At 38.4% G+C, this 23136-nt stretch overlaps 1 protein-coding gene across 1 annotated transcript in view; it reads right to left on the bottom strand.

Moving 5' to 3' along the window:
* LOC137071281 (globoside alpha-1,3-N-acetylgalactosaminyltransferase 1-like) overlaps positions 1 to 9158 on the bottom strand; it is a 38358-nt gene extending 29200 nt beyond the window's left edge. The window contains exons 1-2 of the mRNA XM_067439127.1: positions 9036 to 9158; positions 1137 to 1199 (exon numbers count right to left, since the gene is read on the bottom strand). Of these exons, the coding sequence (XP_067295228.1) occupies positions 1137 to 1199; positions 9036 to 9097 (125 nt within the window). The 5' untranslated portion in view covers positions 9098 to 9158. The remainder of the gene's footprint in view (positions 1 to 1136; positions 1200 to 9035) is intronic.
* Positions 9159 to 23136: the final 13978 nt, after the last annotated feature.

Below are 23136 nucleotides of genomic sequence, written 5' to 3' on the forward strand. Positions count from 1 at the left end.
GCTGTTCCAGTGCACTTTCACGTGTTGAAGTTTGGAAAAACACGGATTACGGGTTGCCTGGAACACGGCATAAGTATATTTTACTTATTTTTTAATGTAAGTACATAATACACAATATAATGTAATATAAAGTGGGACCGATTATTTTATGTTTTATGTAGTCTATGAAATGTCATGAAACAAGACTAACGTATGTTGCTTTTGAAAATAATAGCTATTGATAAAACAAACTCTGATGACATCCTAGGGATGCACAATATTGGATTTTTGCCGATATCCGATATGCTGATGTCTTTCAGCTCATTTTGGCTGATGCCGATACTGATGCTGATGGTTTTTTTTTTTAACCTTTGTTTGGAAACAACACCATTTTGAGCAAAAACTTTTCTTTTTCATTCTGGTTTCAGATTAATGAGGTCTCCTTACTAAAAGGATTCTTGTTGAAGATAAAGAAATGTTAATACAGTTATTTTTATGATAAGAGTATATTACAAGCCCTGAAAATAACAATAATAAAGTCAGTCATTTTTCACCCCAGATCCAGCTGTAACCTAAATATTGTATTTTTGGATAGTGTCATGCTTGTGATTTATGACATCATTACTGATTTGTTTATTCAAGTAGCTTCAATGTATTTTTGTATTCTACTTTTCATTGTATTACTGTAACAACAGCGCCCCCACTACATGTATAAATATATAGCAGTCTAACGGACCGATTCCGATGTTTCGCCGATAATATTGTGCATCCCTATCCTAAATGTCTGTTTCATTATAGGGGCATAAATTGAGGTAGGGGCCTATTACTGCGAGATGCAGTCGGACAAACTTAGAGAAAATTCAGTTTGCACCAGTGTTCAGATCTCCGTGTGCGTGCAGAACAAAGCTCACGCTTGTGGTCAGTTCTGTGTATGAGACCAGTGGTGACATTTTAACAAAAGCCTAGGTTATGGCATGATTCCTTCTGGCCATTTAACAAAGACATTACCAAGTAAAAATTGTAACTTACGGGTTAAATTCACCTGCTCTGATTGAATTGAATAGAACTGGTTTCACCCACACTCCTGTAATTCACTTGTATGCTATGTTCATGCGCCTGCAATGTTTTGTCCATAATTTCATGCCATAAAAACTCACCTGGTTGAGGTGGTGGTGGTGGTGGTGGTGGTGGTGGTGATGGTGAAGAAAAAATAAATGAGTCTGTGAGGAAACACATAAGAGATCATGAATGGTAGGGTGAAGCAGATCCTATATTTTCACAATGTTATAAGCTATCATATTTAACACAGATGGAATCCTGTCACAGGTTTTATCTAACCTGATATACAATCACCTAAAAGCTTGTTAGGAACACCATACATGTTTGACCCTCTTTAACCTTCAAAACTGCCTTAATTATATGTGGCATTGATTTAACAAGGTGCTGAAAGCATTCTTTAGAAATGTTGGCCCATATTGATAGGATAGCATCTTGCAGTTGATGGAGATTTGTGAGATGCACATCCAGGATACGAAGCTCCCGTTCCACCACATCCCAAAGATGCTCTATTGGGTTGAGATCTGGTGACTGTGGTGGTCATTTTAGTACAGTGAACTCATTGTCATGTTCAAGAAACCAATTTGAAATGATTCAAGCTTTGTGACATTATCCTGCTGGAAGTAGCCATCAGAGGATGGGTACATGGTGGTCATAAAGGCATGGAAATGGTCAGAAACAATGCTCAGGTAGGCTGTGGGATTCAAACGATGCCCAATTGGCACTAAGGGGCCTACAGTATGCCAAGAAAACATGTTTACCATTACACCACCACCAGCAGCCTGCACAGTGGTAACATGGCATGATGGATCCATGTTCTCATTCTGTTTATGCCAAATTCTGACTCTACCATCTGAATGTCTCAACAGAAATTGAGACTCATCAGACCAGGCAACATTTTTTCAGTCTTCAACTGTCCAATTTCGGTGAGCTTGTGCAAATTGTAGCTTCTTTTTCCTTTTTGTAGTGGAGATGAGTGGTACCCGGTGGGGTCTTCTGCTGTTGTAGCATATCCGCCTCAAGGTTGTGTGTTGTGGCTTCACAAATGCTTTGCTGCATACCTCGGTTGTAACCAGTGGTTATTTCAGTCAAAGTTGCTATTCTATCAGCTTAAATCAGTCGGCCCATTCTCGTCTGACTTCTAGCATCAACAAGGCATTTTCACCCACAGGACTGCTTCATACTGGATGTTTTTCCACCATTCTTTGTAAACCCTAGTAATGGTTGTGCGTAAAAATCCCAGTAACTGAGCAGATTGTGAAATACTCAGACCAGCCCGTCTGGAACTAACAACCATACCAGGCTCAAAATTGCTCATCACCTTTCTTTCCCGTTCTGACATTCAGTTTGGAGTTCAGGAGATTGCCTTGACCAATACCACACCCCTAAATGCTTTAAAGCAACTGCCATGTGATTGGTTGATTAGATAATTGCATTAATGAGAAATTGAACAGGTGTTCCTAATAATCCTTTAGGGGAGTGTATATAACCCATAAGATTTATTTATTGAAAAATATGATTCTGTTAATGATAAATATTTGTTTTAAAGGGGAATAATTAATTTAATGCGTTACTACTAGGTGGGAGTATTAGCTAATGATCATGTATAAAGATTAGAACATCTACACAGAACACCTATAGGAGGGTCTTCTAAATCTCTTAGTTTTGGCAATTTAGGAAACAGGCACAATATCTGTAAGAATGAAACTATAGGCTCTGTTTACACCTGGTATTAAGATTTGTTTCGGTTGATCAGATTACAAGAGGATGACTCTTAATACAGGTGTACACATGGTCTAAAAACATTTTGAGTTTGTCCACTTTTGACCATTTCTAGACTTTTCGTAGTGTAAATGCACATGGTGGTCAAATGCATTCGAACAGTTGCAAAAGACCACCTATTTTTTGCCTACTGACAAATGCCGCCAAATGCATAAACATTGGGGAAAGCACGCTAGCCAGACAGGACTTAAACTTTATCAGTTGAAGACCCAAGTTTGGTTTGAAGACAAAAAACGTACTAAGCACAGTGTTTTCCCATCATGCCTGATTTCTAACTTGAACTTAGCCCACATTGAATGCTGTATCAGAGCAGGAATGAACACGTTATTTTTTTATCATCGCTGGGTGCAAATATGTAAATTTTTGGGGGTACAAAATAATGATCCTGAAAGAATCCAAAATAATCAAAGATATTTTGATATTTTTCTTTGAACAAAGACATTTGTTTTACTGTGTTCCACCCCCCTCTCTCTTATCAGTGGGGCTGTTTGGGATTCCTAAAGACAAAGAGATGTTGAGGGCCTGTAAGCCAAATGGTGCCACACCTGTAGTACAGTGGGGGAAGTCTGGTCTGACTGGTCAGTTTGAATGTCTCAGGGTTTCAGTCACATGGTCAAGGGATGTATAAAAGAAGATTACAACGGTTGCTCGAGGTCTTCTGACGGTCTCTCTTTTTCTCTGGGGGTCTTTTTCCTCTGACGCTGTCTTTTGCTCTGACTGTCTCTTCTAGGGCCTTCTTTGGCTCTTCTCTTTGCTCTCTCTTTTTCTCTCTCTTTCTATCTTTCTATCTCTTTCTATCTCTCTTTATCTCTCAGGTAACATTCTATACATGCTGGGTACGATTAATGGTATAAGTTTTATCATCTCATTCATCTATTTTGTAACTATTTTAAGTGTAACCATAACCGGATTTTGTCATTAAATTCTTTCAATTATAAATTTGCTAACTAGTTTTGGTTTGGTATTGACTTTGAAGTGCTCCCTATTGCAATACAATATAGTCACATTAAAGCAACGCTCTCCCACATATTTTGCTATTGTAACTGCGCTTATTTCCGTTGTTGGTATAAGTTGCAGTGGGTGGTTATAGACAAGAAATGTACAGTTTTCTACCATCACGCTGATAACGTTTCTTTAGTCGTTCGGCAACCCTGCAGTCAGAACCACTGTAGGCGATCCACCCTTACAATCCTAAATGTTGCTTCACAATCAGTGTTATTTTCCAATTTTTCTGTGGTGTTTTATATATAGGTAATTTACCTCTGTGAAGTTGGCACCCCATAAAACGAAATAATCCCCAAAACTATGCCATTCATTTATGCTACGTTTGTTCTGATTTGTTCTGCAAAAACGAACGTTTGAGCTGTTTTGGTGTTTGAGATGTCACTCTCCATCCCACGTCGTTCAAATCACTCCAAACGGGTGCCATTCATTTGTGGTGGTTTGTGCTGTTAAAACAAACACTGTATCTATTTTCCTTTGGCATATATAAAAAAATTAATTTGGGGACTGTGACGTCACTCTCCACCCCACTTGGTCTAAATCGTCGTCGGTTGGTGCTCGATTTTTGCCAGTTTGTGCCATTAAAATGTAGCCTAGAAATCTAGACGCACCCTAGCGGCAGCAAATTTAATTTGCCCGCAAGTGTGGTCTAGCAACTCTCAATTCCTATCTGAGCTGTATTCCTCAGAATCTGGACGGCCCAATCACATCGTGTATAGAGTCGGCGGGCGGGGCCATAATGACGACGGCCAAGCTGGGTTTGCGTGCTTCTAGTAACACAGTCTTCTAGTAAACACAGAAACTGGCGAACGGCGGCGGTCTTTCGAATCAGCTCTGCCCGTGCCTCCGGAAGACTTGGAGTTAAGCTTTCCTCTGAGAAAAGAACAAAGAGCGGCACTGAAGTCATTCTTAAAAAGGGAAGATGTGTTCGGAGTTTAGCCGACCAGATACGGCGAATGTTTAATCAGTCAGCGAGCTCCCCTTCACCGTCGTTGCTCCAGTTGGTGTACCGCTATCCTATCACGTGCAGCGGGAGTTTGAAAGACAACCGTTTATCCCACCTCTCGGATTGAGCTCTGTCTATGGTGAGTTTCCAGACCAAACATCTTGATGTGGGTCTGGCTTGTCAGGCTAATTAAAATGAACACTTATCTATTTACCCTCCTTAGTAATAACGAGGGTCATTTTTTGCATTTGCGTTACCAACTTCACCAAACTGAGACACCTTTTTTTCATTAGCAGGCTAGCCTATTATTAACCAACTCTATAGCGCCACCACCAGTTCAAAAATTCAACATATTGAAACCGTTATAACTTTTGAACCCTTTGAGGTAGAAAAATGAAACTTAGTACACCTGATTTCTCTCATCATGCTGAACACAATCAGCATCTTAAAATAAAATAATTAAAACTCCACCTATTACAGTAGTAGTCATTTTACAGTCTTCAGTTTTTTTGCTACTGCTCTTTCAAATTTAGTTTGAACCGATGCCGGTTTCATGCGATTTTTAGACCAAGTGGGGTGGAGAGTGAGTCACAGCCCCCGAATTAAATTGGTTATATATGCCGAAGGAAAATAGATACAGTGTTTGTTTTAACGGCACAAACCACCACAAATCGAGCACAAATGAATGGCACCTGTTGGGAGCGATTTGAACGCCGTGGGGTGGAGAGTGATGTCACACAACCAAAAAAAATATGTTTAATATATCAAACACCAAAACAGCACAAACGTTTGTTTTTGCGGCACAAATCAGCACAAACATAGTACAAACAAATGGCATAGTTTTGGGGATTATTTTGTTTTACGGGGTGCCAACTTCACTGAGGTGCGAAACCTACATATGAAGGAGGAAGCAATGGTGTTTGAGACTCACGGTATGTGCTTTCCATGTACTGAACTCTTGTTATTCAACTATGCCATGGTTAATTAAACAAATGTGGAAACAGGAATGTGACTTCCTCAACTACTTGTTCTACCTGTGACTCAATTGAATAAAATATCTTAATACCAGGTGTAAACAAGGGCTATGTGCAGATTCATTGCAAATATTATGTGATGTCTTAAAGCTGCAAACAGAGAGTTGGTTAAACCAGTCGTCCTTCTACTTATAGTGAGTCTATAACTAATATTACGAAGACTGTCAAATTATAAGAGAGAGTTCAAGTTGTCTGTCCTTTGCTTAATGTCAGCAGCCATATCACCCTGTAGCCCAAGACTGGTTTCCCACTGAAGCTAAGCAGGGCTGAGCCTGGTCAGTATCTGATGGGAGACCAACTGTGGGTCCTAACTGGACTCTCTGTGGTCATTAAAAATCCCAGGACGTCCTTCGATAAAGAGTAGGGATGTAACCCCGGCATCCTGGCCAAATTTGTCCATTGGCCCCTGTCCATCATGGCCTCCTAATAATCCCCAAATAATGATAATGATTGGCCTTATCACTCGGTCTCCTCTCCACCAATCAGCTGGTGTGTGGTGAGCGTTCTGGAGCAATATGGCTGCCTTCACATCATCCAGGTGGATGCTGCACATAGGTGGTAGTTGAGGAGATTCCCCCCTATATGTAAAGCGCTTTGGGTGTCTAGAAAAAGTGCTATATAAATGTAATGAATTACTTATAATTATTATTAATAAATGTTTTGCAGTATTTGTAAATGAAGCCGTTCTGACTCAAGACAGAGGAATTGTTTAAAGGTGGTTGAGAACTGCAGCATAAAACATTGTTTCATTCACTAAGCATGCATACGCACACATTTGAGCGTCAAACAGGGCTGGACATTTGCCCGGTGGGTCGTCGCACTTTGGGCCGGTATAGTGTTTTTAATTATTTATTTTGTACCACTGACAACATGCAGCGACAGCAGCCCATTGGTTTGTCTTCTGAACTGACAAGCCGAAGCGAGAGAGACCTCCCCTCCGTCCATATTAGGTGCTTTTTTTCTATTTATTTATTTATTATTTGAGCGCATGGAACTGCAAAGGCGAATATCCGCACAGCACAGCCGCTGACGAATGTACGCTGCGTTTAAATACTGCTCTATGAACGGCACTTTGACTTATTTTGTTTTATACAATCATGTGATATGGAAATATTCGCGAGCATGTAGCCTATACGAGGTAAAGTGGAAAATGACAATACACAAACGTTTCACTTTAGCAGAACCACAATTTACAATGCAGCTAACAGCGAAGAAATATGGTGTTTTGGAAGAAACATTTATTAAAAATTTTGCTATATTAATATGGCAGAATATAAATCACTTTTGTTTTTGTATTTTCTACAGGTGTTTACATTTTTTTACTTACAAATATAATAGTTTATTATATATGTTTTATATAGTTTTAGAAACCATATAGCCATATAATGAGAAGCAAGATTTTTACAGTCTATGTTTTTTACCCTGTGACTACCATGATCTTACATAAATGAAACTGGCCTACAGTTAAACTATAATCTATAAAACAGTTTTAAAGTCTGGATCACATGAATTAAGGACAAAGCTTTTTTTCCTCTTTAAAAGTTTTATTAACTTTTTTAATAGATTTAATAAAATTGAATAGCCTCATGAAAGATAGATATCAGTGTCTTACTTAAATGTGTTAACTCTTGAAAAATGATTGTTCAACCCAAAAATGTGATCATTTACTCACCCTAATGTCATTCCAAACCTAATGAATTTATTTCTGTGTACCATAAAATAAAATAATTTGAGTCTGTTTTTGTTTATACAATATTCAAATGGTAGCCCTAACCTAAATGGCTTGGTTGCCAACATTCTTCAAAACATCTTATTTTGTGTTTCACAGAAGTCATACAGGTTTGAAATGACACGAGAGTGAGTAAATGATGATGACAGCATTTAAAAGCAGTACATTTACTTTAATGCATCCTAGCTCAAAATCATCAGTGCTTTACTGCCAAACGCATTTCTGTGTGACAAAAAAAAGCTATATTAAGTTTGTCTGCATGTGCAGCAAATTCGATAATATCTATCATTATTTGCCATTGTCCTAGTTTTATTTATATAATCCAATTTAAGGCCCCAACCCCATTTACGGGGAACTCATGGGCCGGATGTGCTGGGTATGCCAGAGCCGAATTTTAGTCCCAGTCCAGCCCTGGCGTCAAATGTGCATATGAACGATTTTAAGAACAAATCAAAATTCACCAAAAATGTATTCTGAATTTACAAAAAAAAAAAATAGATTCAACTGAAATCACATATAGTTACGCAAAACGCACTTACTCTGTATGGCCTTAATCGTGGCCTTATAATCGTGTTTCTCTGAATAACGCAGGTATATGTGTATGTACAGCTGACTAATGATCAATGTAATCTGGGTCTGTATAAAAGCTGTTTATTGTGAGAAGTGGCGAGTATGACACACTTGGCATTGCTCAAGGATCGGGTCAGAGCATGTCTGCAAACATCGGCAAGTTTGACAAGATGGCGAAAGGCTGTAAGGAAATTGTACTTGACTTAAGTTCAAGAAAATGTTCCTGATGAAGTGGATGAGTTCATGTTGGTTCAGAAGCAGTTATAGTGTTCAATCTTTCACCAGCAACTATTTTTCCCACAAAACACATTGTAGTGTATAACGTAAACATTACCCAGCTTGTTTCTGGCTGGATCATTAAAAGGACATTTAAAACAAAACCTGTAATACTGGATCTGGACAATTCAAACAGGACTTGCCCTTTGTGTGTATGCAGTATTTTTTATTTTTTTTAAAATGTTTTATACAGTTATGGACAAATGGTCCCTTTTGTACATAACAAAATAAAGCAAAGTATAATAGTTTGCAATTTGAAGAAAAAGTTCAATGTATTTTAAAAGATGAAAAACGATGTTGTATCCAGGATGATATTCCTAAATGCAACCATGGTTTATTCCACAAGTTTATTTTAGTTACTTAAGCTTACTTACTTAAGCTCGACAATGACACTATTTTCTTTTAGAGCTTCTGTACAGCCAAAACAAACTTTGCCACATTATTTTCCTGTTATCACAGTAAAGCCACTTTGAAAAATTCTGTATTATAAAAAGCGCTATATGAATAAAGGTATCTTGACTTGACACACAGAGTGCAAATTAAAATTACACCTAAAAACCTAGACAGTTTCAGTACTGATTTGTTGTAGTTTATTCATTTAAGATCTAAACACTAAAGGTAAAAGTAAACATCTACAAATTATAAAATAGTAAGTACATACCCAGTTATTGAGAGGCCAGTCAACACAAGAAGAAAGATATTAGCATTTTGTAGGAGTTTCATTTTTCCTGTATTAGGTTTTGTGAATTATTCACTTGGAGAAATGAATGCCCAGAAGAGGAAGCATTCAAAAGAGTCACAATGGGAGGAGTATAGTTACTGTTGCTCTACTGGTAGAGCAAGGTGAATGTTTTTTTTTTGTTGTTTGTTTTTTTGCATAAAATATACATGATATGCAAAGTATACAATACTCTCTTAGTATACAGTTAACTTGTTTTGACCTAAATTAGCCATCTTTTTGTAGTTATTACAGTATGCTGGGAACAACACATTTTTATGAACTATTGTGAAGAGCTCACATCACTTGTACATGAACTTGTTTATCTGCTTAGAGCTTAACGAACTAGGGCCCAGGTGAGGAAGTAGACGGACTGGTTTAATATTTGATAGCTGTCTCATATTAAAAAAGTAAGACAATTCTAACACAAAGGTTCTCACACCTAGATATTATCACAGAGACTGTCTTTTCACAGAGTAAATATACCAAATTCCATCAAAACCATTTAACAGTAAAAAAAAAATGTATTGATGTCCAACAAATAAAAAACAGATATAATGCAGATGAACAAATGATAATGCTTGGGCTGCTGAATAGTCTGTCCCTTCCCCCCAAAATGCTTACTGATTATATGATAACAGATCATAATCATGTGTTGTGTTTGACAGAAGCCTGGCTAAAACATGACGATTACATTTCTTTTAACGAATCCACCCCACAAGACTATTTTTTATTTTTTTTTATTTTTTTTATTTATCCCCTTGGGGCAATTAGTTTAGGCTCACATGGTGCTCACATTTAACACTAACACATATACATTCAATCATTCATTCAAAACACACAAAAAAATCATAATAAAAAAAGAATAATACTAATAATAAAAATCATAATAATAATACTAATAATAAAAAATAAATCAATCAATAAATCAACCAAATTTGTTACATAAACGAACCACCTCAGGGACAAAAGTAAATTTATAACGATTTGTCGAACATTTAATTGTCCTTAAATGCCACCCCAGGGGCATCCACTCAAAGTCCAAATGCAACGGGTGTGTGCGGTCTCCCATTATTTTGAGCACTTGCTGTTCATAGTACACTGTGAGGCTTCGTAAGGGAACTCCTGTAATTTTTGAGCACATAATGACAATACCTTGTAGACGACTTTAGTTCTTAATAGACAATGATGAAAACCAACAAATAAAGGAAAAAGACAGAATACTTTCAATGAATGAGTTATAAAAAGACCTGAGAATGCCTCTCTGTACATTAAAAGAATTAAGCTTTCGTAGTGCAAACAATCTCTGATGTGATTTTCCGATAATTGCATCAACATTTTGATCAAACTTCAACTTGTCATCAAAAATTGTTCCTAGGTACTTATATTCCTCTACTACATCCACTTGTGCATTATTAATGACCACCGGTTGAAGCATCAGTGGTCTTTTACTAAAATTAATAATCATCTCTTTCGTTTTCGATACATTCAAATCTAATTTCATACTATTACACCAAGAGGTAAAATCATATAAGACCGAACCATATTCCTGATCTGAATGTGAAAGTAAAGAGAGAAGCACAGTATCATCTGCATATTTCACCAAATAACTATTATCTTGTGAACTCTGACAATCATTTGTATATAGTATGAACAAAATAGGAGAAAGTACACAACCCTGTGGTGTGCCTACAGAGGTATTTACTATATCCGATAAGACCCCATTAACCCTAACCCTCTGTTGCCTATCTGCTAAAAAACTCATGATCCATGAGACTATACCATGATCAAAATTAAACTGACTAATAAGTTTTTGTCCTAAAATGACTGGCTGCAGAAGATTAAATGCAGACGAGAAGTCCACAAACAAAAGCCGCACAAAGGCCCCACTTTTTTCACGTGACGACAGACAGTATTTAACAAAAACAGCTATGCATCATCTACACCTCTTCCAGCGCGATATGCAAATTGCAACTGATCTAGTAGCGGTCCAGCAATCATCAGTAGAAACTTATTAATCTCTTTTTCCAAGGCCTTCATGACCAAAGAGGTCAAGGCAATTATACCGTTTTCAAGGTCTTATCCACGTCATTACTGCGATGTGGATGGTTCTGATTGGCTCAGAGACAATGCACAGTCATGGTAAATTTCCACTCGAGTCAGTTAATCTGATGCACGTTTCCACTGACGTGTCACTTGTTGATGCTTTCACCCCAGAATCAGGTGACCTTCCAGATCTGGAGCAGGCGCCAGCTTGCCCAGAACAACAAGTCCACCCATCTCTTAGGGTGCCTATTGAACACCATTCTGATCTGTAACAGAATATTGCGCACATACACAGATACACAGTCTCTCCAAGGTTGGAGCTGATTAAGCTCCAGTTCTAACCAGTTCTTACCAAAACATACTGATAACATGTGCTTTCTTTCAGTGAGAGGGACAAACAATAGTACAGGCAATATTCATCTTGAGTCTTTAGTGTTGCAGTAAAAGGAAATATAAAAGGAAATTAACATAATTAAATGAAAGACAAATCCATATTTCATATCTGGAAGCCGGGCTAAGTGAGCAAACACTGTTACTGCACTCCTGACATGTTAGGGGTGTGTGATACCCAGAGGTGGGACAAAGTCATTGTTATGCAAGTCACAAGTAAGTCTCAAGTCTTTGCCCTCGAGTCCCGAGTCAAGTCGAGTCAAAGATGAGTCAAGTCTCGAGTCGAGTCAGAAGTCAAAGCCAACAAGTCTCAAGTCGAGTCCAAGTCCTACCATTTTAGTTTCGAGTCACTTCAAGTCATCTTACCACAGAAATAAAAATTATACAAATCATGTATGTCTGTAAGATTTATATTTATTTAAACCTCTTTTTATACAATGACATTAAGCAAATACAGTAAAAAAAAAAACAGAAACACTAGAACAATGCACAGCGGCTTCAGTCCTGTATTGTGTTGACCTCATATGGCAAAACGGTTCAACTTTCAAATAGATATGGGTCCTTTTAGCCTAAACTTAGGGCATTATGGAAACATTATGGGAATATTGTTTAGCTTATTTTTGGTTTAGTTTGGTTTACTTTAATAATTTAATTAATTAAATTATTTTGTTTTGCTATACTTTTTATGCCAGCTTGCCATGGCCCCCCAGCGTCCCCTCGCGGCACCCAGGGGTCCCTGTCCCCACTTTGAAAAGCACTGCTATAAAGCATATGACTTCAGTTTCTGGAGGGAAAGGGCTTTCTTATGACTTTTGAAGCAGTGAAAATATTCTTAATATTGCATACACTGAAACTGAAATATTATCGTATACCGTAGTGTATAATAGACAATGAATATTAACACAACAACACTGATATGAGTAAAGAGTAGTTTCAAATACAGCGTGAGGCTATAAGGGATTTTCTGACATCTGTTTCATATTCTTCTCAGGTATGAAGAATACCTAGAGGGGTGGGGGGCCCAAAACAAGCCCAATATTATTATATTATTTATTATCATCAGTATAATTTATGATCAATAATTTATCAATAAATGACCCTGCAACATTTTAAATTGAAATCTCGTGGAGTTTAAAATGCAAATACAGATGGGATTTTACAAAATTCTTCAAGTTGCAATAAAGACTGTGAACAGAAGAGGTTTGTAGATGGAAAAAGAGAAAAAGTGACGTGAAGGATTATGGTAACTCCAGTCGGAGTTATTGCACACAATATTAGGAGCAGTGGTGAACATGCACACTATAAACCGTAAAAAGGATAAGCCCTGCATCTCAATGTGCAATCTGCTCAAAATAGTATTGAAAATTACTAATGTCACATAGCTACTATTTAGGATTATTATGCACTTTTTTACAGTCTATGATTGGGAGTTGGTGCATAGGAAAACACTGAGAGTGCTGCAATATACATTTACATTTAATCATTTAGCAGACGCTTTTATCCAAAGCGACTTACAAAAAAGGGGAGAGTAATAGAAGCAACGAAACAGACAAGGCCAACAACCTGTAAGAGCTGTAAGAAATCTCAATTAATTAGCACAATACACAACATTTTTTTTTTTTTAGAGACATGTTTATAATATACATTCGAACCATACCTACTGTTATTATTAGCAGCCTATACTTTTTTTTATTATTTATTTTATTTTTAAAATAGCCAAATAATAATAGTCATAATAAATAGCCTACATTATAAAACATATTTTTAAGATTAAATTAGCTGGCTTACCTCCCTGTTTCCTCTCCATCTCTGTATATCTTTGCTGGTTGCATTGTTTGTAAAAAAAAAAAAAATGTATTCGTCTATTTACGTCTACGAACTATCATTACATTTATAACATCACATCACATGCCTGCACGTTGAACGCGATTTTTCTTCAAAGAGGGGAAGGAGGCGGGATGTATGAGGACGAATGAATACAGCACTTGTATAGTTGCACTATGTCTATTAGCTGTGAGAGACAGTGTCAGTCAATGTATTTGGACAAAACAGTGACCATAAATGTAAAGAAACGAAGTTGCTTGTCATATGTTCCTAACAAGCAACCACATTTTTTCAAATAAGCCCAAAAAACCGCCACCCGCAACTCGAGATTTTTTTACCACGACTTGCCAAAAAAAGAAGCCCAAAGTCACGTGTTATACGCGGACTTGGTAGCTATGGATACTGTCGAATCAAACCAACGTGGGACTACAGTGATTGGATATCGTGCTGGCAGCGCACGTGCTATCTGCATGCATACAGGTGCAGCTTTTTTTCACTGAGAGCAGCGCGGCCGTGTGAAAGAAAAATGGCCAAAAAGTATCAAGTCTTCTCGAGTCATGAGGCTCAAGTCCAAGTGAAGTCACAAGTCATTGATGTTAAAGTCCAAGTCGAGTTGCAAGTCTTTGTACATTTTGTCGAGTCGAGTCCAAAGTCATCAAATTCATGACTCGAGTCTGACTCGATTCCAAGTCACATGACTCGAGTCCACACCTCTGGTGATACCTCCAAAATCCAAACATATGACCTTGTTGCCAGTGTTTAGTGACACATCCCACATCTCTAGGCCAGACCCTCAGTCACTCCTCAGAGACCAAATACACACTTTAGAAAACAAGAAACAAAGCAAAATCATAACTGGATAGAATCATTATAATAATATAGGTAATATAGGAAGATAAATATTAATTAAGGTTTTGATTATGAAGTTAATAAGGATATAAATATATACAGGTATATTGAAGCGGCAGTGGATTTCAAAATCTCCCCTTCAGTACAATAATTGAACTTTTCCACAAATCAGGTACTAGCCCTAGATCTAAGGAAGACTGATAAAGTAAGTGGAAAACTCCACTGAGCTGTTCAGCACAGTGACTCAATGTTCTACCACAAATACCGTCTGGACCTGGGGCCTTATTGAGCGGTGTGGACTTCAACTGTCTCAATATTAACCGGATTAATTTCAATTTTATTATGAGAGCTCAAAGTGTCTTTAAAAAGTGTTAAATCATCAACTATAAACGATTTAGCGAAACGTGAAAAAAATTCATTAAACCCATTACTTAAAATTAAATTAGTGTTATAGTTTTTTTCCATTGGTACATGATGATTTGATGCAAGTGTACTCACTGAAGCCATATTCTTAATTCCCTTCCAAGCATCTTTAAGATTACCTTTCATAAACACACCCTCAATCTTATTTTTATAATTATCTTTAGCTATTTTTATTGCCCTTTTTACTTCCCTATTTATCTGTTTTTTTTCCCCTCATTGGTCCCTACAAAAAATACCCTCTTCTTCATATTCAATATGCTCTTTAACTCCCTTGTGACCCATGGTTTGTTATTTGGATACAAGGTGATCTGTTTTGTAGGAATAAAAGTATCAACACAAAAAGTAATATATCTAGAAATGGTAAGCACCTGTTCGTTCAGATCGGAACGTGTTCAAAAACAAATTCCAATTGGTGCACTCAAAACAACCCTTCAAAACTTCTATATTAGAAGGTTTCCATTCTTTAACATATCGTACTTCTCTCTTCGCCTTTTTTACGATAGGAGTATACACAGAATACAGTAAAATCCTATTGTGATCGGCTGAACCAAGAGGAGGTAAAGACAGAGATCTGTAAAGTCCCAGAATCGGGCCGTAACATCTGTCCAAGACTTTATCAGCGCATGTAACATATTGATGGTAGCCTTTTAGATGTTTGTACATAATACACACATAATCACCTAAAACAAATTTTGGTGCATCTGGAGATAGATTATCCAGTTTATCCAGGGTGTTTTTAACAGTCTCAAAAGCCACATCAAAGCTGGCACAAGGATGTATGTATACTAAAATAAAAAAACAACTGAGGGAACTCACGAGGGAGGTAAAAAGGACGTACAGAAACAGCAATAAGTTCAATGTCCGACTTGCAAACCGTATGTCGTACTATTGCTGTATTACACCAGCTGTCCTTAATATAAACACACACGCCTCCACCGCGACTTTTCCCCGTCGTATTTTTGTCTCTGTCCAGCCGGATAGGTGTTCCAAAACCCTCAATTCGTATGGTACTATCACAAACTGAGTCAACCAGCCATGTCTTTTGTTATAAACATGAGCCGCGTCTAAAAGGCAAAGAGGGAGGGGTTGCTGTAATTTAAAATATCTTCAGTATTACTCAAAAGTCTAGTTTCAAATATAATACTTTTAAAGTTTTGATGCTTTACATGAAGTTATGTGGTGTAAAAAATAAACCCGTCTTACATTTGTGCTAGCTACTGTATACAGGCAAACAGGGCACCATACAGACTTTATCAAAACATTTGCGTTAGTACTGGCTACAGATAAAGTCCTAATTGTTGGTGATTTTAATATCCCCAAAAAGACACATTGGGATTGGCATTTAGAGACCTTCTAAACTAGTCTCTAAATGCTATTGGAGTTAGGCCACACATGTCAGGACCATCATACTAATCATTCTTTGACCTAATACTGTCACATGGAATAAATATAGTCCAACACAGTGATACAATGAGCACACTCAGGCCCTTAAAACAGCAGCCAGAAAAATGGAGTGCAGCTGGAAGAAAACAAAACTAGAGGTTTTTCGCATTTTGTGGAAAGAGAGTAGGGCTGCATGAATAATCATATTTTAATTGTGATAATTATATCTGCTTCCCTCGATTTATTTTAAATAATCATCATGATATTGATCCGCTCCTTATTTAACCTTTTTGACAGAATAATCATGATTAATAATTGTGATTATGAGTTTAACCATTATCGTGCAGCCCTTAAAGAGAGCATGATCGTATACAGAAAGGCAGTAAAAACTGCTAGATCTGCTTATTTCTCGACTCTCTTAAGCCCCTTTCACACTGCACGTCGGACCCGCAATATTCCCGGAACATTGCCGGGTCACCTTCTGTGTGAAAGCAACCACGTCCCGGGATTGATTACCGAATTCAACCGGTATTTTTAATATTGCGTTATTCGACCCGGGACGAGAGCTGTGTGAACAAAAGCCGTAACATATGCCGCAACGTGTACGTAGTTATCGTGCGACTCCTAGAGCTCGTTTCTTCAATAATACAACCCTGCAGTGCCAGAAGAGCTAGTCGGTGTTTTAAAAGCAGAGAGTGTTCGTATACAAAAGAAACTAAAATTAAACAAGCAGAAATGTGTACAAACTGGACACAAGTCGAGACCACGGAGCTCCTTACTATCCGCGCTGAAGCTGAGATCGCTCGCCATTACACGTCACATCAGGATGTCACGTGTCAACTCGACCCGGGACCGTTAAGCGTTGTGTGTGAAAGCGCACATATTACGGCATTTCGCTGGCTGTGTGAATAGACCAAATCTAGCGGCCCGGGAACAAATGCCGGGTCGCATTATCCGTGTATTTGCCGGAATCGCAGTGTGAAAGGGGCTTTAGAAGAAAACAAACACTTCGGGCACTGCAGGGTTGTATTATTGAAAAAACAAGCTCTAGGAGTCGCACGATAACTACGTACACGTTGCGGCATTAGTTTTGGCTTTTGTTCACACAGCGCTCATCCCGGATCGAACCCTCACCAATGTTACTAGGTCCCCGACTCGGGTTCAATTCGGTAATCAATTCCGGGACGTGGTTGCTTTCACACAGAAGGCGACCCGGCAATGTTCCGGGAATATTGCGGGTCCGACGTGCAGTGTGAAAGGGGCTTAAATGTCTTGCTAACCACCTCGTGTCTGTCAGATTGTTTGGTTGTGTTTCCTGTGATCCAGTCCTGTCTGCCATGCGTTATCCCCTGGTGTTTCACTCTACCGGTTTTATCTGTTCTGTTCTGAGAAATACTCTCCATTATGGATCGTCTCATGGATCTGGCTGTCCATTGTGTCCCTGCACCACCTGAAACTTCACCTGCCTTTGTTCTGAGCTGCTCTGTTAGCATTTCTCAATGGACTTCTTAGCTGGAAAAAACAAACTCTAGTCAGGCCAAACACATCGTGTATAGAGACAGTGGGCAGGGCTTAACATAATAATGCCAGAGTTGCGTGATAAACAAAGAAACAAAGAAGCTGGAGAAAGGTGGCCTTTCGAATAGGCTTTGAACACGACTCTGGAAGACTTGGAGTTAATCTTTTCTTTGAGAAAAGAACAAATAACGGCACTAAAGTCATTCTTAAGAAGGAAAGATGTGTTTGGAGTTTTGCCAACCGGATACAGCGAAACTTTAATCTATCAACTAGCACCACATCACGTTGGTCTGGTTGGTTGTAGCACTATCTCATTGCTTGCAGAGGGAGTCTGAAAGACCATTTATCCTGCCCCGTGGATTTAGCCCATTCAGTGTTTAGTTCCCAGACCTAAGATTGTGATGTGGGTCTGGCTTGTCAGGCTACAAAGTATCCTACACGATCTACTGCAAAATAAAACTCAACATGAGAAGGAAAAAAACGAGTGGAAACAGTGACGAACGTTGAAGGTAGAACGTGGGAAATTGAAAGTGAAACTAACCTTGCGAATATGACGAAGTTGTCAATAAAAGGTATATCACGAATTCAGTTACTCATTTGAACCGCACCACACAGATTATATTTATCCGCTCGGGTCAAAGTCCAAATGGCAGGGCAGCGTGAGCTTGCTGTAGCAGATGCGTTTACTCTGAGCGGTCTCGGTCACGCGCTGAGAGATCCAGTGAGAAGCGCGTGAATTCAGTGAAAAACAGCACATTTTCATACAAAAACCTTATAGGCCCATATAGGCTTTTATATGTTTGTTTTATTTTTACTTTTTATTAATTTTTGTTATTTTTCCATTTTTCCATTGTTGCACTTTGAGATTCTTTGGAATGAAAAGTGCGTTATAACTAAATATTATTATTAAACCATATAGATGCATTTTACCATAGTGAAGAGCTATAGCTATGCATTACCATGATCTAAATGTATGATAAATTGGAAGACCTGATACAGTGGGTATGGAAAATATTCAGACCCCCTTCAATTTTTCACAAGGCCTATTCGTTTTATTGCAGCCATTGGCTAAAATCATTTAAGTTCATTTTTTCTCATTAATGTACACACAGCACCCCCATAGGCTATTGACAGAAAAACACAGATTTGTTGACATTTTTGCAGATTTATTAAAAAAATAAAAACCTGAAATACACATTTAGATAAATATGCCCTAATAATCAACACATTTTTGTGGGGGGAAATCCTGTACACATTTAGAGAAAGAGATAGTAAAATAAATACCTGGTTCTGCAAAAGCACAGTCTTCAGTCTGTGGACACATCCTCATGCTGGCCTTTCTCTGGATGAGGAAGAGCCTTGTATCTTTCGCTGTGAAAAAACTGAAACTTTTAATCTCCTTGGCAATTTCCCGCGCAACGTCGAGTGGGGCTGCAAATCCGCCAATCAGTGTGGTTTGGCATGTTATCTTTTTACATGCAGGCGGAGGTGACTGGACTGGAGCCTCTCACTATGATTATTAGTTGTCAGATAGTCAAAATGCTGTCACCCTTCCGATTTGAATGAGTCAACGCAAACTACACACTTGCCGTCGCCACACTGGTGCGTTAACTGTGCACACGTCCAACTTCCATATGAATTAACTGAAAACATTTGTTTATTTCACTCTTCTTCGCGCTAGTGTGCACTCTTCTTCGAGCTTCTTCGCGCTAGTGTGCACAAAAAAATAGCATATTGTGATTAAAGTTCATTATTTTCTATAATGTAATGATAAAAATTAAACTTTCATATATTTTAGATTCATTGCACATCAACTGAAATATTTCAGGTCTTTTATTGTTTTAATACTGATGATTTTGGCATACAGCTCATGAAAACCCAAATTCATATCTAAAAAAAATTGGCATATTTCATCCGACCAATAAAAGAAAAGTGTTTTAATACAAAAAAAGTCAACCTTCAAATATGTTCAGTTATGCACTCAATACTTGGTTGGGATTCCTTTTGCAGAAACGACTGCTTCAATGCTGCGTGGCATGGAGGCGATCAGCCTGTGGCACTGCTGAGGTGTTATGGAGGCCCAGATGCTCCGATAGCGGCCTTAAGCTCATCCAGAGTGTTGGGTCTTGCGTCTCTCAACTTTCTCTTCACAATATCCAAAAGATTCTCTATGGGGTTCAGGTCAGGAGAGTTGGCACGCCAATTGAGCACAGTAATACCGTGGTCAGTAAACCATTTACCAGTGGTTTTGGCACTGTGAGCAGGTGCCAGGTCGTGCTGAAAAACGAAATCTTCATCTCCATAAAGCTTTTCAGCAGATGGAAGCATGAAGTGCTCTAAAATCTCCTGATAGCTAGCTGCATTGACCCTGCCCTTGATAAAACACAGTGGACCAACACCAGTAGCTGACATGGCACCCCAGACCATCACTGACTGTGGGTACTTGACACTGGACTTCAGGCATTTTGGCAATTCCTTCTCCCCAGTCTTCCTCCAGACTCTGGCACCTTGATTTCCGAATGACCTGCAAAATTTGAGCAACAGTCCAATGCTGCTTCTCTGTAGCCCAGGTCAGGCTAGAGAAGGTTTCTACTCCAGACTCAATCCACTGCTTCCGCAGGTCCCCCAAGGTCTGGAATCGTTCCTTCTCCACAATCTTCCTCAGGGTCCGGTCACCTCTTCTTGTTGTGCAGCGTTTTTTACCTCACTTTTTCCTTCCCACAGACTTCCCACTGAGGTGCCTTGATACAGCACTCTGGGAACAGCCTATTCGTTCAGAAATTTCTTTCAGTGTCTTACCCTCTCACTTGAGGGTGTCAATGATGGCCTTCTGGACAGCAGTCAGGTCGGCAGTCTTACCCATGATTGCGGTTTTGAGTTATGAACCAGGCTGGGAGTTTTTAAAAGCCTCAGGAATCTTTTGCAGGTGTTTAGAGTTAATTAGTTGATTCAGATGATTAGGTTAATAGCTTGTTTAGAGAACCTTTTCATGATATACTAATATTTTGAGATAGGAATTTTGGGTTTTCATGAGCTGTATGCCAAAATCATCAGTATTAAAACAATAAAAGACCTGAAATATTTCAGTTTGTGTGCAATGAATCTAAAATATATGAAAGTTTAATTTTTATCATTACATTATGGAAAATAATGAACTTTATCACAATATACACATTTTTTGAGAAGGACCTGTATGTGATAGTGATGCAGAACAAAAAGGCAAAAGCACCATTTCGTACTAGGTCAATCCCTCACCAGGTCGTTAGCAAAACTGTAAATCAAGTGACTGTGGAATTCACCCATTGGGGCAAGATATACACAAAACACCACTTATGTTAAAAGATTCAACACCAACAAAAATGCTAGTGTGGAAACTGAAAATGAACAGGTGCATCACAACACAAATAACTTTTGTCCTGACTCCAAATGTCATGATCTGGACTGGACCCCAAAGCGGACTTGCCAAACCCACCGAAACAGAAAACGGAAATAGAAAACTCCAACGGGCTAGACGATTGCCTTAGAAGTTGTCTGAATAAGTCATAAACTGATATTAATAAATGTTACAGATGTAGAGCTTTTGATTTAATCATAGCAAAGGTCGAAAAGACCAGTTAAATAACAGTTGAGGCCCATATGACTGCATATTTTCATGAAGTGTGATGGAAAAGATTTAACTGTTTATTAATATGTTTATAGGAAGAAAAGAAAAAATAAAACAATGAAAGAAGTTCAAGATATGTTTATTGAGTTACTATAGAATTACATGTTCCGTTAAGTGATGTGATTTTATGTCAAAGAAAATGGGGATGTCATGTATCAGGTTTACTAGGGTTGTTTCAAGCTTCAGTCACTAGAGGGCGTTGTTGCCTAAGAAGATAGGACAATGTAAAAATATTCTGTAAAGAAGTGAGAGTTCACAGAGTTGAATCTGAAATAGTGGCTGCGTCCGAACACCCAGGAAGCTAACTTGTTGGCTCGCTGCCTTGTCAGGCAGTGACTTGAAAGACAGCATATTCTGCTTAAGGGTTCCTCACGAAACTAATTTCAGACAGACTTCTAAGGTAGTGTAAGGCAGCTTAATGTCTACAGCTAAAAAAAAGATAGGGCTTTGATGAAAACTAAACAAATATTTAATTACTAAATTAGTAATTTCTTGCTAGAAATGACATCAGAACAGAAGTGGTAAATGTTGGTAAAAGTACATTTACAAACAAACTGACCAGCAGACACAACTTTTAGGTGCCATCTTTTTCCCCCAGCTCAACTGTCACTGAATGGAATGCACAGGATTGTGGGATAAAGGCAGCGAAGGATGCACATACCGTATGCTGCCTTCAAAACTTGATCAGATGAAGGTCTCTCAGGAGGTAAGAAGTGAACCAGAGCCAGAGGAGGGCTGGCTGATTGACTTTTGGGCTGAGCCTCTCACAGCCCTTCCAGAGCTCACTCCAGGCACTCAAATAGCATTCTTAGCCAGCTACAAAGTTTTCCTGGAATGGGCCAACTTAGCAATGAAAACGGTCCGACTGATATTGTAACACTTGGATTTGTCTAGATGAAGGGTGACACAATTGCACAGGCAATTGTAAATGTCACAACATGTACTCAAAGAAGCACACCAATTTCTTTCCAATAAAGATTAAATCTCCTGTTAAATGTAGTCTAGATTTTTGCATCCATATAAATTGTATTCCATGAAGAAAGTGGACTGTTTATATTTTGTATTTAAATGGCCAGTCCATCTCACTGATCAATCATTAACACTCTAATGCCTGAATTAAAGTTTTGCACTTAAATTTTGTTTCTCTTATTTTCTGGATTTTCTAAAACAACAGATTAAGAAAATAAATAATACATTTAAATTGTCCAACATATCTTGGTCTTTGTTCCATTCACTAGAACCAATGGGCCAATTCCCAACCCTGAAAAACATCCCCACACCATAATCCCACCTCCCCCAAACTTTACACTTGGCACAATGCAGTCAGGCAAGTACTGTTCTCCTGGCAACCACCAAACTCAGGCTCGTCCATGGGACTCGTCTAGAGTCCAGTGATGGTATGCTTTACACCAATGCATCCCACTCTTTGCATTGAACTTGGTGATGTAAGGCTTGGATGCAGCTGCTCAGCCTTGTAAACCCGTTCCATGAAGCTCTCTATTCACTGCTCTTGAGCTAATCTGAAGGCCACACAAAGTTTGGAGGTATGTAGCTATTGACTGAAATTGTGACATTGATAGAATTGCACTCCTTTCCTCCAATATTTTCACTTTCTGAAATCCGTTTGTAGTAAAGTTCGTAGATCGAAAGGAGAAAGAAGGCAAGGGGTTAGCGTTCTGGGACTCGTGAGTACAATTTATTCTCCTTGAATCAATACAAAAACAGTGTGCACATCGTGTTATGTCTTCAAGACAAGAAGCACAAGAGCTTTTATGTTTCCAAACTCAACTTTTAATCTCTGTTGTAATGAACAGGGTAATGTGCTCGCACATGCTCAACATTCTCTTACTAATCTTCTGTGTAAACTCTCTAGGAGCTGAGTGCCATCTAGTGGTGCACTAATACGGACATCACATATTCCCCTCTTAGTTAAATTCATTCTTTCTG

Source organism: Pseudorasbora parva, chromosome 3 (genome assembly GCF_024679245.1).
Source record: "Pseudorasbora parva isolate DD20220531a chromosome 3, ASM2467924v1, whole genome shotgun sequence".
NCBI lineage: Eukaryota > Metazoa > Chordata > Actinopteri > Cypriniformes > Gobionidae > Pseudorasbora > Pseudorasbora parva.